We start from the raw sequence: 18,902 nt of genomic DNA, 5'->3' as shown, positions 1-18,902 counted from the left end.
GACATTCCACTGATTAATTGTTCTCACTGTTAGGAAATTTCTCCTTAATTCCAGGTTGGATCTCTCTTTAACGAACTTTCACCCATTGCTTCTTGTCATACTCTCATGTGCTTTGGGGAATAGATGGACCCACTCTTCTCTGTGACAGTTTTTCAAGTACTGGAAGATAACTACCATGTAACCCCAGCCCTCCTTGTTAGACTAGACATAACTAGTTCCCTTAACTGATCACTGTACAATTTAGCATCCGGACCTCTTGTCATCTTTGTACTCTTTCTAAAATCTCAGCAACTTTTTTGTATCTTAGTGACCAGAATTGGAAACTATATTCCAAGTGTGGCCTCACTAGTGCAGTATAAAATGGTACTATCTCTTCTGATGTTGATGTTATCGCTCTGTTGATACAGCCTAGGACTTCATTGGCCTTTTTGGCAGTCACAGCACACTGCTGGCTCATACCTAAGTGGTTGTCCTCTAGGACAGGGGTCGCCAACCTTTTGGAACTCAGGGACCACCAAACTCATAATTTTAAATCCTGTGGACCAGAGAGACTGTGGGAAAAGCCCCCCAAAAAATTCTGCAGGAAAATTCCCCACCCAGTTTTTCTACTGATTGTGTGTGTGTGTGTGTGTATGTGTATGTGTATGTATATGTATTTATATGTATGGTATTCAGCTTTGTTCGGGTATTTTCCCACGTCATTATAGTTGTGCTTTTAAAGTTGTAGCAACATTTCAGCAGAATCTCATCTGCCATCATCAGGTTTCTGTATAGTGTTTGTCTGTGAGTCAGACTTTCACAGCCGTTTCTGTTTGGGTTCATGCAAGGAAAGCAGCAAAAGTCTTTCTTTCTCTCCCCTAAATTCTGCCAGAAATGAGTCTTTGTGAGACTTGCCGTGCCGGCACAGCCTCTTGGAGCAGGATCCCAAAGATTTGCATGGTCCCAAAGACTCATTTCTGGAGGTATTTGAGGGAGAGAAAGAAAGACTTTTGCTGCTTTCCTTGCATGCAGCCAAAAGCAGAAGAAGAAAGAAGCGGAAAGAAGAAGCCTGGTGGCCAAGCAAGTTCTCCCCCTCCACCCTTTCCCCCCTCCCCTCACTACCTTGTATTGTTCGCAATGCAAGCGACGCAAGCCTTGTGTTCCCACGGGCCATGTGGGTGGCGCAGCCTTGTTTTCCCGCGCATCCTGGATTAATTGCTTTGGGGGAGGTGCTTTGAGGGTGACATTTCTTGAGGACCACCAGTGGTCCCCGGCCCACTGGTTGGCGACCACTGCTATAGGACAGGGATCTCCAAGCTTTGCTGGCTGAGGAACTCTGGGAGTTGAAGTCCGCAAGTTGGAGACCCCTGCTCTAGGACATCTAGATCCCTCTTATTATTACTACGGCTGAGCTGTGCACTTGGTTTCTCCTGCCTAAGTGCAAGACCTTACTTTTCTCACTACTGAACTGCATTTTGATGGCTAGGTCCCAATGCTCAAGTCTGTCAAGATCCTTCTGAATCTTGAGTCTATCTTCCAAAAGTGTTAGCAATTCCCTCCGGCTTTTCCCAGCTAGTGATGTCAAGCTGATTGGTCTGTCATTTCCTGGATAGGTTTTTATGCCTTAAAATTGTGACTACTTGAGGCAAGAGGAAAATAGTTGTCACGGACAGTGAAATCCCTAAAAATAATTTATATGACTGAGGTTGCTATGGAGTTCAGCATCTGCTCCTTTTCTAAAAAAACGATGCTTGATTTTCAATGCTTAATTTTGCCCTTGCATTCGTGTCCCTGGATATGTCAACAGATACTATCTTCTTATTTATTTACTTAGCACTTATAAAGCTTGTTTTGAGAAGGGAAAAAAAAATCTTGGCCAGAAGCTTCCTAATTTCATTAGGGATGTCCAAATGCTTTGTTCTTGGGGGCCATCCAGGTCTCCAGATGTATATTTTTAAATGCAGCCTGACTGTTGCTTGCATTGTGTCAGGGATGTTAGAAGGTCTGCAGTCCCAAGGGATGCTGAACTGCAATGCCCAGATTCCTCACCAAGCTATTAGGGGAGATCAGGAGTTAGGCAGTTATTCTGTAACACATAAGATACTATTGGATAGAAGATCTCCATGGCTGTCTGGTTAAGATGTAGCAGTCAATAGGTACATACATTGAAAAAATCCACCTGTTCTGCGCTTCCTTATAATATAAAGTTCTTCACATGTTCATAGTATTGTTTAATGGTTCTTATTTAACATGTCTCTTTAGTTAGGAATGGCATGGCTCAATGGTGAGGCCCAGGGTTACACAGGCAAACCCTGAGGTTTACCTCTCTTCATTCAGTCACAGAAACCGTCTCCACCTGAGGATTTGGGTTGTGGCTTTTATGCTGCAAACATGAGCAAAGTCTTCTCCCTTTTTTGGTTATCAAGCATTGCAGTTTTCACTTCTGTTTTTGTCCTGGATGGAAACTTTTCCTGAAAAGTTCTGCTTCCCAAGTGGGGTGATTATGAAAAAGAGGAAAATATTTTTCCCTTGTAGCTGGGAAAAAAAAGAAGTTTGCTAAAGGCCAGGAAGATAAAACAGGAGGACAGAAAGATAAATGATGCTGGGCAGGCAGTTTAATAATGGCCTGTGATCTTTGGGGAGAAACATGGAAGGGAAATCTCCTTCATTAATTACAGAGATCTTACTTCTTAAGTATTTTTTTTAAATAAATGATTGTATTTATTTTCAATACATTCAGCAGTTATAGTATCCTATCTTAATCTGGTGTATAGTATGAAGGCTGGAAACACTTGAAACTACAGTCCTGCTGCATCTAGAGGACATCTTAGTTTAATGATTTGTACAAACCCAGAAAATTGAACTAATTGATAAGTGCAGGAGTGACTTCAATAGTTCATATTAGCTTTCTTAGGGACAAACAGAATGCAAAGGGGAAAAATCCGTAATGCAGAATTGCAGATAAAAAAAAGAGGGAACGGACTAATTTCTTAATTAAAATGGGGGCAGAGAGCAGAGTTATTAAAATGTTTTGAAGAACAAGAGTTCAAAGAACTGAATGAACTTTCCTCCACATAAATCTTTACAATGGCCCTGTGAAGTGAGGTAGTATAATTTCCCTTGTATTGCAATGCAAGATATGCAGGATTCTAGGAGTAAGGTCATGGAGCGAGCTGATGAGAAAAGGAAGATCTGAATTCAGCGTTTTGCTTGCAACCACAAAATTACATCTTGCTCCCTTAATGATGTTGCTCCTCTCGTCTACAGAGATTCTCGGTCATCCAGGTCATGGTTGTCGGAAAGATGCTTTTTCAAAAGGCAACTGGACTTCCTTTGTTTTTCTTTTGCTTTCCATCCAAGAAACTGCTATTTTCTTTTTTATGCTTTCCAGCGTAACACCTTCCAGGCTGTCTTAGCTTACGATGATGCAGATACCTATGCCCTTTTCCTCTATCCTGAAGATGGGCTCCAGTTCTTTGGAACACGTCCCAAGGAATCCTATAACGTCCACTTGGAGCTCCCAGCTCGAGTTGGCTTCAGCAGAGGGGATTACCAGCGGAGGGAAGGACCTTACTTCAGCATCACCAGCAGTGAACAATCTGTCAAAAACCTCTATCAGTAAGTAGCTGCTGTGAGTGTCTATGGAGATTATCGGCCCATCCAGGTGATGGTTGTCCCAAAAGTGCTTTTTTTTCAAGAGGCAACTGGACTTTCTTTGAAGACATTTTGCTTCTCATCCAAGAAGCTTCTTCAGCTCCGACTGGATGCTTGACTGGATGAGCCAATCAGAGCTGAAGTAGCTTCTTGGATGAGAAGTGAAACGTCTTCAAAGAAAAACCAGGAAGTCCAGTAGCCTCTTTTTGTTGTGGAGTGCTGAAAGTGCATGTGTGCCGGCACCCACAATGCAATACGCCCCACCCCTTGCACATGCGCATGCAACATCCTTCTGCCCCTTTACCTACACTGTGCATGTGTGTGCCTCCCAGATCATTATTGGCCCGTTTGAGGCCTTTTTTGCCCTTCCGGAGGCTCGAGGGAAGCCTCTGCAGCCTCGGGAGGCTGAAAAACGGGCCTGTTTCAGCACTTCTGGTTTTTTGGCCTCCAAAGGCTACAGAGGCTTCCCTCGAGCCCCCGGGAGGGCGAAAAAGGCCTCAAACGGGCTGAAAATCAGCTGGGAGGCACGCACATGTGCAGTGCAGGTAAGTTTGTCTGGGGCTCGTGTGCCCGCACAAATGGCTCTGTGTGCCCCCTGTGGCATGCGTGTCATAGGTTCACCATCATGGCATTGAGTTTTATCTTACAAAGTAGACCAGATTAGGGTTCCACAGGAAGATTAGAACTCTACCTTTGTTGAGATAGGCTTTAGTAAAAGAATCTTGCAAGTCTGTCTATGTTCTCTCTGCCTCGTTACACCCTAAGTAGTCAGAAAAATGTCCGTCTCTTTCTCATATTCTCTCTCCACCTCCCAGCTTAACACGTGCTTCTTCTGCAGCTGCTGTTGTTCTAACAGCTTCTGGTTGCCTCCTGTGAGGTCATCTCCATGGCTTCTACAGTCTGCCACTTGGGGATATATTGATGCCATTAAAGTTTTGGATAGTAAAAGGAAACAAGATTGGAGAGAAAACATTTAGCTCCCTATTGATCTGAAAGGTTTGGGGGTGGGGAAATGAAGCAAAACTTTCTTCTTTGACTGAAACCCAGGAGTAGATTGTGGTGTGCAAAAAGGCCTCTGCCTCCTACAGTGAAAGTAAATGAGATGCTCCTTGCAGAGTGTTCCTGGTGGCTCAAGCTAAGTGAGAAGAGAGCTATCTGTAATGATTTGAATCCCACTTTGGGATTGCTTTTAATAATAAAGTGGGCTGTAGATTTCATAAGCAAAGAGATAAAAGAGGAAGCCTGGATTCCAGCTGCACTTTGCTCCCTTTTATTGACTTTTATCCAATCTTTCTGAACTGGTGGACTAGTGGGGTCTACATGGTGTGACGTGAGTGTGTGTGCATGAAAACAAGATGGCAGTCGCAGCAGCGTGATCAGGCCTTGTCCTTTTTATTCATGCATTGATATTGTATGCCCATATAAGAGTTGTGCTGCTACAAAGGCCTTTTTTTTTGACATCTACCAATTACTCTCATTTCTAAAAGTGTGAGAAATACATCTCATGTCTCTTACAACAGGCTAGCATTTTCTCTGGTACATTTCCTTTCTTTTCTTTTGCCAACAATAGTATTTTTTATAGTTGGGAAGAATTCAGACCTGCAATTTGAAATGATATAGCAAAAGTTGTGCCGCCTTAAATTTTGTTTATTTACTTGCTTGTTTTTTAGATTTAAATTTAGATTGTGTCTTTTGTTCACGAGATAATGGCAGTGTGCCTGGCACTCCTTTTTCCTATTTTTCCCTATAATCTGTGAATGGATTGAGGTGTGAGTGGCTCAAAGTCATCCAATGAGCTTCCATGGCTGAGAGTGGACTAAATTTGAGTCTCTGCTGCCAACCTAACCTCTACACCAGTTCAATGGTAGTAGGTAATCATATATGAAGGTAAACCTGTCCTAAAAAAACCTCTGCCATTTGCAGTATGTAGCCAATGGAAAGTTTGAATACATTTTTGATTCATGGAGAGTAAACATGAGCCCAACTGTGTTCAACATGTAACATCCATATTTAATCATCAGTTATGAATCCTCGAATCCTGTTTCATTCCTCTATTTTTATTTACTCTACATGTTTATATACTGTGTCCTCATCGTCCATAAATACAGGTTAATAGCAGTAATGAAAATAATACAAGGCATTTGTAAACCAACCGACACACTGTATGTATATATATGGAGGATGGCTTGATATTTTTATGTTTTGTTTGTCTATGTTTGTCTTAAAAAAACAATAAAACTTTATAAAAAAAGAAAATAACATAAGGCATAATGACTATGAAACTAGCAAACAAAATCAATCCACTGGTCAAGATTTATTTAGATTAAGCTTAATATTTACAATCCCTGGGCAAACAGGAATGTTTCTGATTTAAAGCCAAAGTAAAGGCAAATTTGGCACAAATGCAATCCTTTGCCTTTATGGAAGGGATTTTCAGCAAGCAAACTCGTTTGGAAAAGATTTATAGACTAAAGATCATAAAAATAATTTTACTAGATCAGACTTAAAGCTCGTGTAGTCTGGCATCCTGGTTCTTTTTATCGTGGAATTGGAAACTTTACAGAAGTCATTTATTCCAAATTCCAGGCAGAATCTGCTAGAACAGTGTTTCCCAATTGTGGCAGCTTCCAGATCTTGTGAGAACTTCCACAGTTCCACAGTTCTCATTGATTGCCATGCTGACTGTGAACTTTTGGGAATTTGAAGTCTGCACGTCTGGAAATTACCAAAGTTGGGAAACTACTGTAGATTATCTCTGATAATTGACCATCTGTGACCATCTTCAAACTTTGTGCATATCATGAATCCCTTTTGCTATTTTTGCCATTCATCTAGTATGAAAAGGCAGAGTTGTTACTTCTCTGGTAAATTGTCATTACCTTCTATAATTTGGTGTCATCCAGAGATGAGACACTATTATTATAAGTAATCCAAAAAATTGACATGGAGTAGGGATCCAGTATCTAAAGAACTTTCATTGACAAATGAGCTAGTTATTACTGTGTCTAGAAGAAGCAAAATATATTATGGAAATGAGCAAATCTCCCTGTCCTTTTTCAACTTTCAAAAATAGGTTTGTCTGTCTCTGAATTTAACAAAAAAACCTACCCACATCCATGGTGACCATCAGGATGTGTGTGTGTTGGCATGCTAGCTGGGAATTCTGGGACTTGAAATTCACAAATCTGAAAGTTACCAAGGTTGAGAAATGAAGAACATCTATCGGGTTTTCTATCTATCGATCTACCTGATAAAAATAAAAAGTTCTGAAGGTGCCCTTGTGAAATGTTGGGTTCTGTCTCATTCCCAGCTCCATATCACTAACCATGGCTAGGAATGATGGGTTTTATAGTCCATTATATCTGGAAAGTGTTGGAATAGGAAAAGCTTCTTTTCAAAGACCGTCAAAGCAATCTATTGGAATATCTTATTAAGTACATAGTTTCTAGCAGTTCAAACTTCATAGCAGCCTAGGCTAGCATTAAAGTGCTTTGAGGAGGGAACTGGAGGTGAAAGTTTAGATTTTTCCCTGAAACATGACCACTGCAAGGAGTCAAGCTTGTAAAAGAACAGCTGCCATATATAATTCCCACTATCAAAAGCCATCTGTTCCCTCTCTTGGATCTGGCTGACGTGAGAAGCATCTGCATAAATAATGGCAAAAGAGCAACTGCTAAATAAACTTTTACAAAGGCTATTTTATTTGTTTAGATAGGCTAGGAACTCATATCTAAATATTTAACCAGTTATTTTATGATACAGATGTTAGTCCAATTTTTGCACAATGAGCACAAAAGGAACAACTGCAAATACATACAATGAAGTCAGTCTCTCTCTAGCCCACACCACACCACACCACCCATCCATATCTTAGCAGTTAGTTATATCTTACGGTAGTTGTCTGCTTAACCCAAGTAAGCCCTTGTGTCTCTTCCTTCAGGTCATCTTTCTAGTTACATTTCCTCCTGACCGTGGTCCCATATCAGATGTTCCCTTGATTCTTTCCTGCCTTCCCAAACACTCCTCTCCCTGGATAATTGTGTGGCTGCTGATTTTTAAAACTTTCTGTGATTTCTCTCTTTTCACATCTCCAGTGCAAATATTTTGCTTCTTTGCTTCTGGATGCCTTCAACTAGTCTATGCTCCAATAAACTTCATGGACACATTAATGCTGATCCCTCTCTACAATTTGGAATCCAGTTGCATCTGTGCTGTACGCTCAATTGCATGACTAATCCAGATCAGATGGTTGCCTCCCATGCCAATATTTCTCCTTAATGAGGCCTGCAACTACTACTACTGTAATTAGTAATACGATCCCGGTCTGTGGATGGAGAAATGCCCATTATGTTCTTTTTCATCGTTACAGATGTTCATTGATATGTATTTTGTCATCTACCTTAAATGGGTGTTCAAGGTCATCACCAAGGACACAAGGAACTGCCCAAACAAATGCAAAGGTTCCCATTTAGAAACATTATTTAAAAAAAAATCAAATCCCCATGTGATTTAAGCTGAATCTCAAGAGCCATGCCTCATCCTTCTGAAAGTAAAGAAGGCAGGAATCAAATAAAGTTCTTGGACAAATGAGTTTTCCTGCTTGGAAATGATGTGAGACAACATCATGGCCTCGCTAAGCAGATGTAGCTTCAAAATCTGCAGCAGATTTTTATGGAAGTAGAGAATCTATAAATTTTGGAATGAATGAATGAATCTATAAATTTTGGAATGAATGAATGAATGAATGAGGATGATTATCATTCCAGGACTCTACTATATGACAGAACTTCACTTCCAAAGCATAAAGGTGGCTCAGTCTTCCTACTCATTCCTTATTTCCTTTCCTGCTTGTGACATAATTTACTAGATAGAAGCCTTGTGTATTAGGCTATGCTTTGTTTGTGCTAGCAGCCACCCCTAATGAGAAATAAACCAGATTTTCCCATTCCAGTACCCAATAACATTTGTGTGAGCCCTGGGGAAAATAAGATGGAAGACTAGGTCATTCACGGTTTGATTCCTTCATAGCTTTTCTCTTAGACCCTTTTGATGTTTGCAAACCCATCCCTTGTTACTCTTTCTTTGAGGGGAGGGTGTGATTCTGGATACTTTAACCTACTGTTGGAAATCAAATAATTGAAAGCTTTTTGTATGTAAAAAATGTACGTGTTATGTGTGTCTGTTTTTGTGTGCATGCTGCCTTTGTATTTCTGTGTTTATTGCCACTCCATAAATTATTATTTTTTTACCTGATGGGAAGAGGACTGTATTTGAAACATTCCCTTTCCATTTCTGAAAAAAAAAAAAGATTAGACAGAACCCCAGTACTATATTCTTTGTAATCCAAACAACCTTCCCATTTGTTATGGGTGAGGAAAGCCAATGTTATTTATTTTAGTAAATTTAATACTTAGCTCATGTCATGTCTGGATTTAACTTTTATTCCGTCTTCATGCAGGAACAGCAATGCAGGGATCCCAGGTCTATGGGCCTTTCACATTGGCAGCACCTCCCCATTGGAAAATGTGGTCCCAGCTGCAGTGGGTGGGAAGCTTTCTCCTTCTCCAAGAAACCCAGAGAGCAGCTCTGCTTATCACAGTACCTTGGAGGCTGAATACCCTGACTTAACACTTGATTATGCAGATCCCTTCTATGATGAGACCGAAGATGACTTTGAGTACTTGCCTGTCAGCCCCACTAAGCTGGCTCCAGAAATGGGTGCCAGCACTGGACCAAATCTTCACGATGAAATAGATCATAGCAAGCCAAGGCCTTCTGGTGCTGAACAGGATTCTGCCTTTCATTACCCGGCATCTAGATATCCTCCATCTTCTTCTGTCCTGGATTCTATCTCCTTATACCCAGTAGAGGAAGCACCATCTGCACCATCTTCTGAAGAAAGGACTCTGTCCTTATCTACGGTGTATGAGAGCCCAATTGAGGCGGTCACTGCCACCTTGTTGGGGCGCTCTGGCAATGAAGATGCCCTACTGCCTCAAGAAGATAAGAGAGGCTCCCCTTTAGACACAGAACTCTTTCCTGTCTATCCAGAAGGTGAAGTTATCCTTGAAAGCTTTCCAGATCATGCTCCTCCCTTCAACCCCAGGAGACGGGTCATTGGTATAAATGAGGATGTTAGTTTCAACCCAGATGGTAAGTTCACAAGACTTCCTAATAACCGAGTCCTCATATTCTGAACTTCTGATCTCTAAGTCAGGTTTGAAACTACTACTAATGCTGCACGAAGTTCAAAGTGGTGGCTGTTATCTTCAAAATCTCTCAGGGCTTGAGTATCCTTGGCCATTGTTCCTTGGCACAGTATGATTTGAAATAACAATTGTTCTTACTATGGTTATGGTTTTAACTGTGTTATTGTATATTAGGAATATAAGCTACCTAGGTCAGTCATGACTGAAGTGATCTAGGAGACCAGGCAAATACACAAATGAACAAGCATGCAAACTTCTAGGAAGCCCTGATTGTTGATGAGTAGCAGCTCATGGGGACATAGAACAAGGCAGGTTGTTGATATTTAGTTTGTTGGCTGTTGAAAATTATTCATTTAGAGAGAAGAGAGGTTGACTATAGCTTTTTGTATCATGAAACAGGACACCCAGCAGCTGGAAAATGCAGTATACTAGTAAGTTGCACAGCACAAATAGCTGTATCTCAGTCTTAATGCTCTAATATCAACCTCTATATAGCAATAGCACTTAGCAATAGCTATTGTTATATAGCTTAGAGACTTATATAACTACTTCATAGTCCTTTACAGCCCCCTCTAAGTGGCTTACAGAGTCAGCATATTGCCTCCATTTTACTGACCTTGGAAGGATGGAAGGCTGAGTCAGCCTTGAACCAGTCAGGGTCGAACTCTTGGCAGTTGGGAATACAGAATTAGCCTACAATACTGCATTCTAACCACTGCACCACCATGGCTCTATATGCCGTCAGTTCCCTGATTGTACTGCAGCTAACTCCCCTTTTCGCCCTCTAGGCTTTGCACTTCAGATGATTGATGGGAGACGGTGGGAGTGTTCAAATGGTGGCAACCCCTTCCCCCACAAAAAACCCTCATCTCAGTAAGCCTCCAGCTTTTAATGCCAGCTGAATCTAAGCATTGGGGGTACCAAGCATTTAGTAGACCACACTTTTTGCTTTTGGATTATTTATGAAAAATGCAAGTTTTTATTTAGCAAAGATTCTCCCCAAGGAGATCACTCTTGGTCCAATGAAACCCTGAAGCATGGAGAAAATAAATCTGTGCATGGTTCAACACAGTTTTGACACTTCCTTTAGGCCACCATTAACAATAGTCCCGGGCTACGTGCTTTTGATTTGTAATGATCTGTTAATCTATTTATTCAACAGGCCACTGGGCAAAGTCATTTGCTGGCATAACATCAGATGATGCCCTGCTTTCCATTTCAGTCTCAGGCTAAACAATGTTGCTGTAAAAGTCCTATCCTGGGGCTTAGAGTCCGTAAGGGTGTAGGTGAGGGGTTGCAGATGGGAACAGGCCAAGCCTAACCCTTTAAAGCCTAAACTGGCTTTAGTTTCAAGGACTTGCTTTTTATAGTGATTTACTGTCTTCCTGCTCAATGAGCAACTGTGAGTTATTTGTAGGGACACATCTTGTATGCTAACTATGTCAATGCCTGGATTGGGAGGCGGTTCTCATAGCTATTCATCTAATTACTTCCTGTTTAGATGATTGTAATGCTCAATTTGGTGCTACCCTTGAAGACCACTTAGAAGTTACTGGTTTAGGGTGCATAGATTTTATAGGTTCATTGCTCTGTGAGCTGCATCGGTTACTGATGGGCTGCCTGATACAATTCACAGGACTGATGTCACCTACTGTATAAAGCCCTTCATGGTTTGAACCCTGGTTATCTACAAAACTATGTTTTTCTTATTGTTTCTGCCTGACTGGTAACATCTGGAAAAGTTGGCATGCTCCAGGTCTCAGCTATCAAGCCTTGTCATTTTTTTGGTTCGCAATAGATGTTGAGAGCCATGCCTATCCTGTGGAATGGTTTGTTCCCTGTGATCTGTATGAAGCTGATCCTGTCAGGATTCCATAAAGATCTCTTCATTTTGCAGGTCCTGGGATAGGCTAGACTAGAGGGATGTGCCCTCAAGTAGTAATTTTTGGTCGGATAGATGTTTGAGTTGTCCACTTACCAATGTGTACTATTTCCTCTTACGGATTTCACTAATGGTTGTTAGCTGTTATTTTTCCAGTATTTTTAACTCTGTGGCGTAAGCCACGTAGAATTTCCCAGCGATTGAGGTCATATAAATAAATAAATGTTTGTATTGATGTGTTTATAATGTAAAGTTCAAATGCAAAGCTCTGAAGGCTCTGTTATGTTTTGTAGAAATTCATAAATAAGATTAATATTAAAGTGAGGCCCAAAAAACTCCATGAAGGACTGCAGAGCCAACAACAAAAGAAAAATGGCTGTTTTACTTAGTAGCAAAAACTTATCACAATGACATATAGATCAGCTTTATATAAGAGGTGTCACAACTGAGAAGAGCTTAATTTCATGTAATGGCAAGACCCTTAAAGAGGGCTTCAGAAAGTTTGACAAGGCTTCTAAGGGGGAAGTTTCTTCTCAAATATCCAGGTCTCAAGTAAGGATAACTGTGTAGAAATGAATAAGACCTTACATAGTGTTCAGAAAGAGCTGCCAGCTCTTTAAATTATGGGCAAGATATGTTTCCTAATGTGTATTCCAGTTCACAACATCTGTGGCTTCATTTTGTATGAATTGAAATATGAATGATGGACACACAGACATAGCACCTCAGTTTAAGCACGACAGGTTTACCATTTCATTGATGGGAAGTGCTGGGCTAAATTTTACATCATTCCTAAGCTTATTTGGGATACAGGAAGTAAAGTCCAGGAGAGTATCATCAGTTGTTAATTCCCCTAATAGTTGTTTTTTAAAATTAAGTTCAAACATTTATTGTAATATCAAAACATTTCAGAATATGTTCAGGAACATTTCAGGCTTTGCGTTTAAAAAGAAAAAAAAGGGGGAAAGGTCTTTGCCAAGAAGTACAGCACTCCCCATTCTGGATAAACTATAACAGGTCACTGTCTTGATGGAGGCTTTCTAGATGCAATTTATAGTGTCTATTGTCGAAAAGAGCAGATTAGAAAGTATAAACTCATAATGTTTTGGCTTTGCTTTTGACTATAGTCATCGGTCAATTTCAAAAGGCATCTTTACTTGGAACAGCTTACATCCTACAATGATACCTTTAACGCCATCAAATAATAGCTTCTGTCTCTCCCAGATCTATCAACCTATCAAGTTCTTTCCAAGGACCTGGGATAGGCAGATGTGGATGTGCAAGACTGTTTTTATTATTATGATCCGTCATACGTCACCCAGACGTTTAGACTCGATTTGACATTTTTATCCATGTATTGAGTCCTTCCCCAGGATCTGTAATATCATCAAGCACATCCACATCTGCCTATCCCAGGTCCTTGGAAAGAACTTGATAGGTTGATAAAAATGCCAAATCCAGTCAGAACATTCTGGCTGACTGTGCAACCAACCATCATCATCATCATCACATGCTGTTATTTACATTATGCTTAAAAACTAAATGTGGAACAAAAATAAAGGACTATCAACTATTGAAAATATACAAACTTATAAAATTAACATATATTACAAACCTAAATACCTCTACTCTAAGGCACAGGGGTCAAACTCGATTGTGTCTCATGACATCACATGACATAAAACAACATTTTTTTGCCTTTGCGGAGCCAGGGTGGGCGTGGCCTGCGCATGATACATCTGGCCTGCGTGCTGCCGGCTCAACACCCTTGCTCTAAGGAGCAAGAGTATTTAATATAATTTATTCATGTTACTATAGATATGGAATGGTTATTTAGAATAAAAGGAGTAAATAAATACGATCACATAAAACAATACCTAACTCATTAGGTAAAACTTATAATAAAAGTCATGGAAGCCGCTCATCACAACTAGTTCCTCAATTATAGAAAAGCCTCAGAATCAATAAAAAGAACAACTGTCAAATGTGTTTTAAAAATCTAAGAAAAACTCTCCAAAGAGGAGGAAGGAAATATAGAAAATGTTGGCCTCACCCATGTAAATGTGCCTACTGAGAATGTTGCTCACCAGTGGTGGGATTTGAAATTTTTTACTACCAGTTCTATGGGCATGGTGTGGTAGGCATGGCATGGCTTGGTGGGCATGGCTTGGTGAGAGTGGCAGGGGAAGGATACTGCAAAACCCCCATTCCCTCCCCACCCCACTAACCTGCTTTCCAGCTCCGTCTTCCTTTGCAGGGCAACAAAAGAAGACCCAGCCAATCAGCTGGGACTAGGGAGGCAGAGAATAGATGGGGGCGGGGCCAGTCACTGGTGGTATTTGCCAGTTCTCCGAACTACTCAAAATTTACGCTACTGGTTCTCCAGAACTGGTCAGAACCTGCTGAATACCACCTCTGTTGCTCACCCACATTGCCAGACAAATATTGACTGGTATGTGGTAGGCCAGGATGTTGTGGAAGAGCATCCTTGTGCAACCTAAGAAGGCTGGCTGGGAATCTGGGAGTCCTTCCAAACCACTGGTGGCACCGGATCAGAGAAGACTGTCTTGTTCCCTTGTAACCATATATTTTCCCTTTAGTATTCACATACAGCACTGCCAATATGGAAACGTGTGAGGATTACCATAGCCAGTGCTCCCCAAATGCATTCTGCACCGATTATAGCACCGGATTCTGCTGCCACTGTCAGTCCAAGTTCTATGGGAATGGCAGGCACTGCTTGCCAGAAGGTATGTCCATTTACATTCCTGGATGCCATTGAAATGTGCCAGGGGTGGGTCTGAGATGTGTCTGCACCAGCTCTGTATTTCCTTGGGCAGATGTGTGCAACCGCAGCATGAATAATTCAGCCATCTACTACTAAAACTCTTCTGTCTATAACCTTTAACTGGGCAAAACAGTGCACTATAAGGCAGCATTTTTTTGAATCAAGGTACCTCATATTGGCTAACTTACAGAATGCATCCAAAATCAGATCCCATGATTTTTGTGGGATTGAAATTTGTCAAATTTGTGGATGCTTCAGAGATACCGCCCAGGGGTTCAGTAGATGGATCCTTCCCTAGTCTTCTAGAGCAGCCATGGCAATTTAATCTGGCTGGGGAATTCTGGGAGTTGAAGTCCACCAGGCTTAAAGTTTCCAAGGTTGGAGACCCCTGTTCTAGAGGCCTGGTAGATGCCCCCCTCTTCAGTTCCTGGGGATCAAGAGGACCAGTCTCATCCTAGCCCTCTGGAGGCTAGATAGACTAGCCTGAGGGTGGTTGCCTGCAGCCATCCTACCAGGAAGCCAAAAATTACTCTTGTTCCACTGCTTTTTTGCCCTTGATTATTCGGTTTCTCTGTCAGGTAAGGAAATATCTCCAAAATGATGACCCAACAGGTCTCAGGTTGTTTAGTATAGAAAAGAAAAAGCACTTTCTCTGACCCATAGAGCTCAAATAAGTGATTTTGATAGCAATAGCACTTGGACTTATATACCACTTCACAGTACTTTTCCAGCCCTCTCTAAGTGGTTTACAGAGTCAGCATATTGCCCCCAACAATCTGGGTCCTCATTTTACCCACCTCGGAGGTATGGAAAGTTGAGTCAACCTTGAGCCTGGTGGGATTTGAACTGACTAATTGCAGGTAGCCAGCAGTCAGCAGAAGTAGCCACTCTAACCACTGCACCACCACAGCTCTTAAGTTTGTTTTGAAGCTTAGGTGCAGTGCTGTGCAGACAAACAATGGGGTTTTTTCCCCCCAATTTTTTTACACAAGAGAAAAGGGTTTGGTGAAGTTCTAATCGGAAGGCGGTGTTCTTACACTTTCGTAGTTACATATAAGCCAAAGGATGTGAGAATGCCCTGTATTTCATTGTACAGTCATCTCTGAAGTGATTCCCCCTGCTTTTCTGTGCTTCAAGTCAGCCCCTAAAGAAAACATCTGGAGAGAACCTGTGCAATGAATAAAACTAGACTGAAACGGGATTGGTAGCTGGTGGCTCAGTGTATTGTTGGAAGACTGTTTCAAAATGTTATGTGAATCAGGTTATGGTATTGAGTCATAGTCTGCTTTATTTATTTGGGCCTACCACAGTATGTATTTTACTGACTTGGGTTGAAGGGTTTAGCATGTTTTGGGAACCCCTTCCACGGAAGATCTTCCAGTTAGGAATTTTAAATCCTTTCTTCTACAGTGGTATAGATATTAATGCACGAAAGAGTGTAAAATCTTGAAAGATGGCTGCCTCTGGGAACTTCTAGTCCTTAGTTGGCTGATGATGCTTTTGCTTCATAGGAGCTGCTCATCGTCTAAATGGCAAAGTGAGCGGAAACCTCCTGGTAGGACAAACACCGGTGCGTTTTAGTGAAGTAGACCTACACGCATACATTGTTGGCAATGATGGAAGAGCATACACGGCTATCAGCCATGTGCCTCAGCCAGCTGCCTCGTCCCTGATGCCACTGGCACCCATCGGGGGCCTGTTTGGCTGGCTTTTTGCTCTGGAGAAACCTGGCTACGAAAATGGCTTCAGCGTCACTGGTGAGTAGAACACGCCCCTCATCCAAACAGATGAGCCTGTTTATTTATTTATTTAACAAACTTGTAGGCTGCCCACTTTGCCAGGGGCGACTCCAGGTGGTTTACAGACATTGGATAAAGTGCAGAATAAAACATTTAAAAAATACATATAGATCTTAAATTTAAAAATTCAATTAAAATAAAACTAAGCAGGATAGCAAGGGTGTGCACAGAGAGGAATGTTCTCTATTCCATTAGACACCTCCAACATACCACACCCCCTTTTCGCTGGCAGAGGCACCTTGGGCCGGTCCTTTGCTGTTTCCAGGGTGGTTTCACGGGCCAGATCTAAGCACCCTGCAAGATGAATCTAGCCTGCGGACCTTGAGTTTGACACTCCTGGCCTATGGGCTAACCAATAAATTAAACTCTTAACTCTAGATAGTCTTTGACTTACAACCACTTGTTTAGTGACTGTTTGAAGTTACAATGGCACAAAAAAAAGCGATTTGTGACCGTTGTTCACACCACCGTTGCAGCATCCACATGGACACATGATCAAATTTGGATGCTAGGCAACTGGCTCATGTTTATGACAGTTGCCATGTCCTGAGGACACGCGATCACCTTTTGCAGACTTCTGACAAGCAAAGTTATAATGGGAAAGCCAGATTCATTTAACAACTGTGTTACGAAATTAACAGCTGCAGTGATTCATTTAACAACTGTGGCAAGAAAGGTAAATCAGAGCAAAACTCACACAATAACGGTCTTGCTTATCAGTGGAAGTTTGGGGGTCAATTGTGGTCATTAATTGAGGACTGCCTGTATACACATTTGCCTACTTTTCTTCCTTATTCATGCCAGGAAGATGGAATGAACTGTGAAGTATTTTCTTCCAGTCACTATTATAAAGACTGGAAGCACATTCCTCTGGGTCTGGCCCTGTACTTTAGCTGATGCTGTATTTCAGGGCCATAAAATTGCGTGTTTATGCTGGGGCTTATTGTTTTTATTGTTTTTCTCCCTTAACGCTCTTCCCCAGGTGCTAAATTCACTCATAGTCTGGAAGCTACGTTCTATCCAGGAGAAGAAAGAGTTTTCATCCAGCAAACAGCCAATGGTCTGGATGCAGAAAATTACCTCAGCGTTAGGACTGAAATTCAAGGGCGAGTGCCTTATATTCCTGAGAATTTTACAGTCCACATAGCCCCTTATAAGGAGATATACCATTACTTGGATTCAGGTATGACTGATTGCTGTATAAACAGTCATTTGTCCTTTGGAGGCCAGCCATGCTGTCAAAGTCCACCTGCCTTCACAATCTTGCAATTAAGATAGATTTTTTTTTAAAGACAAGAATCCTATGACATGAAAGTTAGTTGACATATTCAAAGCTCTAGTTAACATTTAGAAAAGTTAAAATAGGAGGAGGGAAAAGTAGTAGGTATCTTTATAAAAAATAACAAGGATATAAATAAAATTCCCCTTTTCTAAACTGGACATTTTAAAGGATGAAAATTCCACCACCCATCAAGCATATTAGTTGCTATGCAGCAAACTGTTATCATTTCTTTTTTTTGTTGTTGTTAAGTTGCATTTATGTAAATAAATAGCATACATGATTTTTTTTTAAAAAGGAGAGGAATTGGTATTAATTCTGTAAGTTCAGTTCTAAGTTTCCCCATTTTTTTCATGCTATCAAATACACTACTGTATGATTGCATCAGTTAATGCACAATTTTTAAAGACTACTTTGAACTTCTAACGTTGCAGTGTGTGGACTGTATAATGTGGCACCTCAGGACAATGCAACGGACAAGGGCACCATGGGATATTTTACATTTTTGTGATATCCATTGGCAAAGTTGAGTTTTGTGGTATCTATCATGCCTTCGCAACCTGAAGAGCTCTGTGAACCAAGAAAGTTTGAGAACCTTTCTTCTAACCAAGTCTGACACTTTTAAAAAAAATCTTTTATAGTTGTGACATCTACTTCTTATCGAGAATATTCCCTAATTTCTGGAAACATCAACCAAAGTTTCTCCTACCAGCTGCAGCAGAATATAACCTACCAAGAGTGTCCACATGCACGCCATCTCAGGTTACTTCGAACTACCCAGCAGCTGACTGTGGACAGGATCTTTGCTTTATACAATGAGGAGGAAAGGGTACTTCGGTATGCCATTACCAACCAAATTGGGCCCTTGGGAGGTGAGTTTGGATTGGAATGAGAGATTTTGAGCAGTTTTGCATTTCAGCTTCATTCTCTCTACTAATTTAAATTCCTTGGGAGTGTTGGCTTGCAATCTTTTTATATAAAAGAGTAATACCACTCACGCATCATCACAAAATCTCCAGAACCATAAAGCCTACAAACTTGAAATTTGGCCCCTATGTTCCTCTTGGCTTCTAGGTGCTCACTAAGAAAGGATTTTTTGAAATGACCATCAGAGCATCAGTATTTCGTATATTATTATTAACATGCTCTGATGCTAAGGAGTTCTACTCCCCCTCCCCACCTGAAAAGAAATCTGTTCCAAATGCGAAACACAAGCAGAGGAGAGGAGTTTCAGTTTTAGTTTTATAGTAGCAAGCAGCTTTAGTACAGAACAATTGAGCTAAGCCATGCCCAGGCTCCTTGCTGTCTCCTT

The 18,902-nt window shown here is 41.1% G+C and overlaps 1 protein-coding gene across 1 annotated transcript in view; it reads left to right on the top strand.

Moving 5' to 3' along the window:
* The window catches only part of NID2 (nidogen 2), a 58,198-nt gene that overhangs the window by 10,297 nt on the left and 28,999 nt on the right, over positions 1-18,902 (top strand). The window contains 6 exon segments of the mRNA XM_026698729.2: positions 3,371-3,597; positions 9,092-9,786; positions 14,325-14,474; positions 16,024-16,269; positions 17,294-17,494; positions 18,232-18,462. Of these exon segments, the coding sequence (XP_026554514.2) occupies positions 3,371-3,597; positions 9,092-9,786; positions 14,325-14,474; positions 16,024-16,269; positions 17,294-17,494; positions 18,232-18,462 (1,750 nt within the window).

The sequence above is a fragment of the Pseudonaja textilis genome, chromosome 1 (assembly GCF_049901715.1).
Source record: "Pseudonaja textilis isolate UNSWEBS1 chromosome 1, rPseTex1.2, whole genome shotgun sequence".
Classification (NCBI taxonomy): Eukaryota; Metazoa; Chordata; class Lepidosauria; order Squamata; family Elapidae; genus Pseudonaja; species Pseudonaja textilis.
Note: the sequence above shows the minus strand (reverse complement) of the source record. Positions and strands in the feature narration are given on the sequence as shown.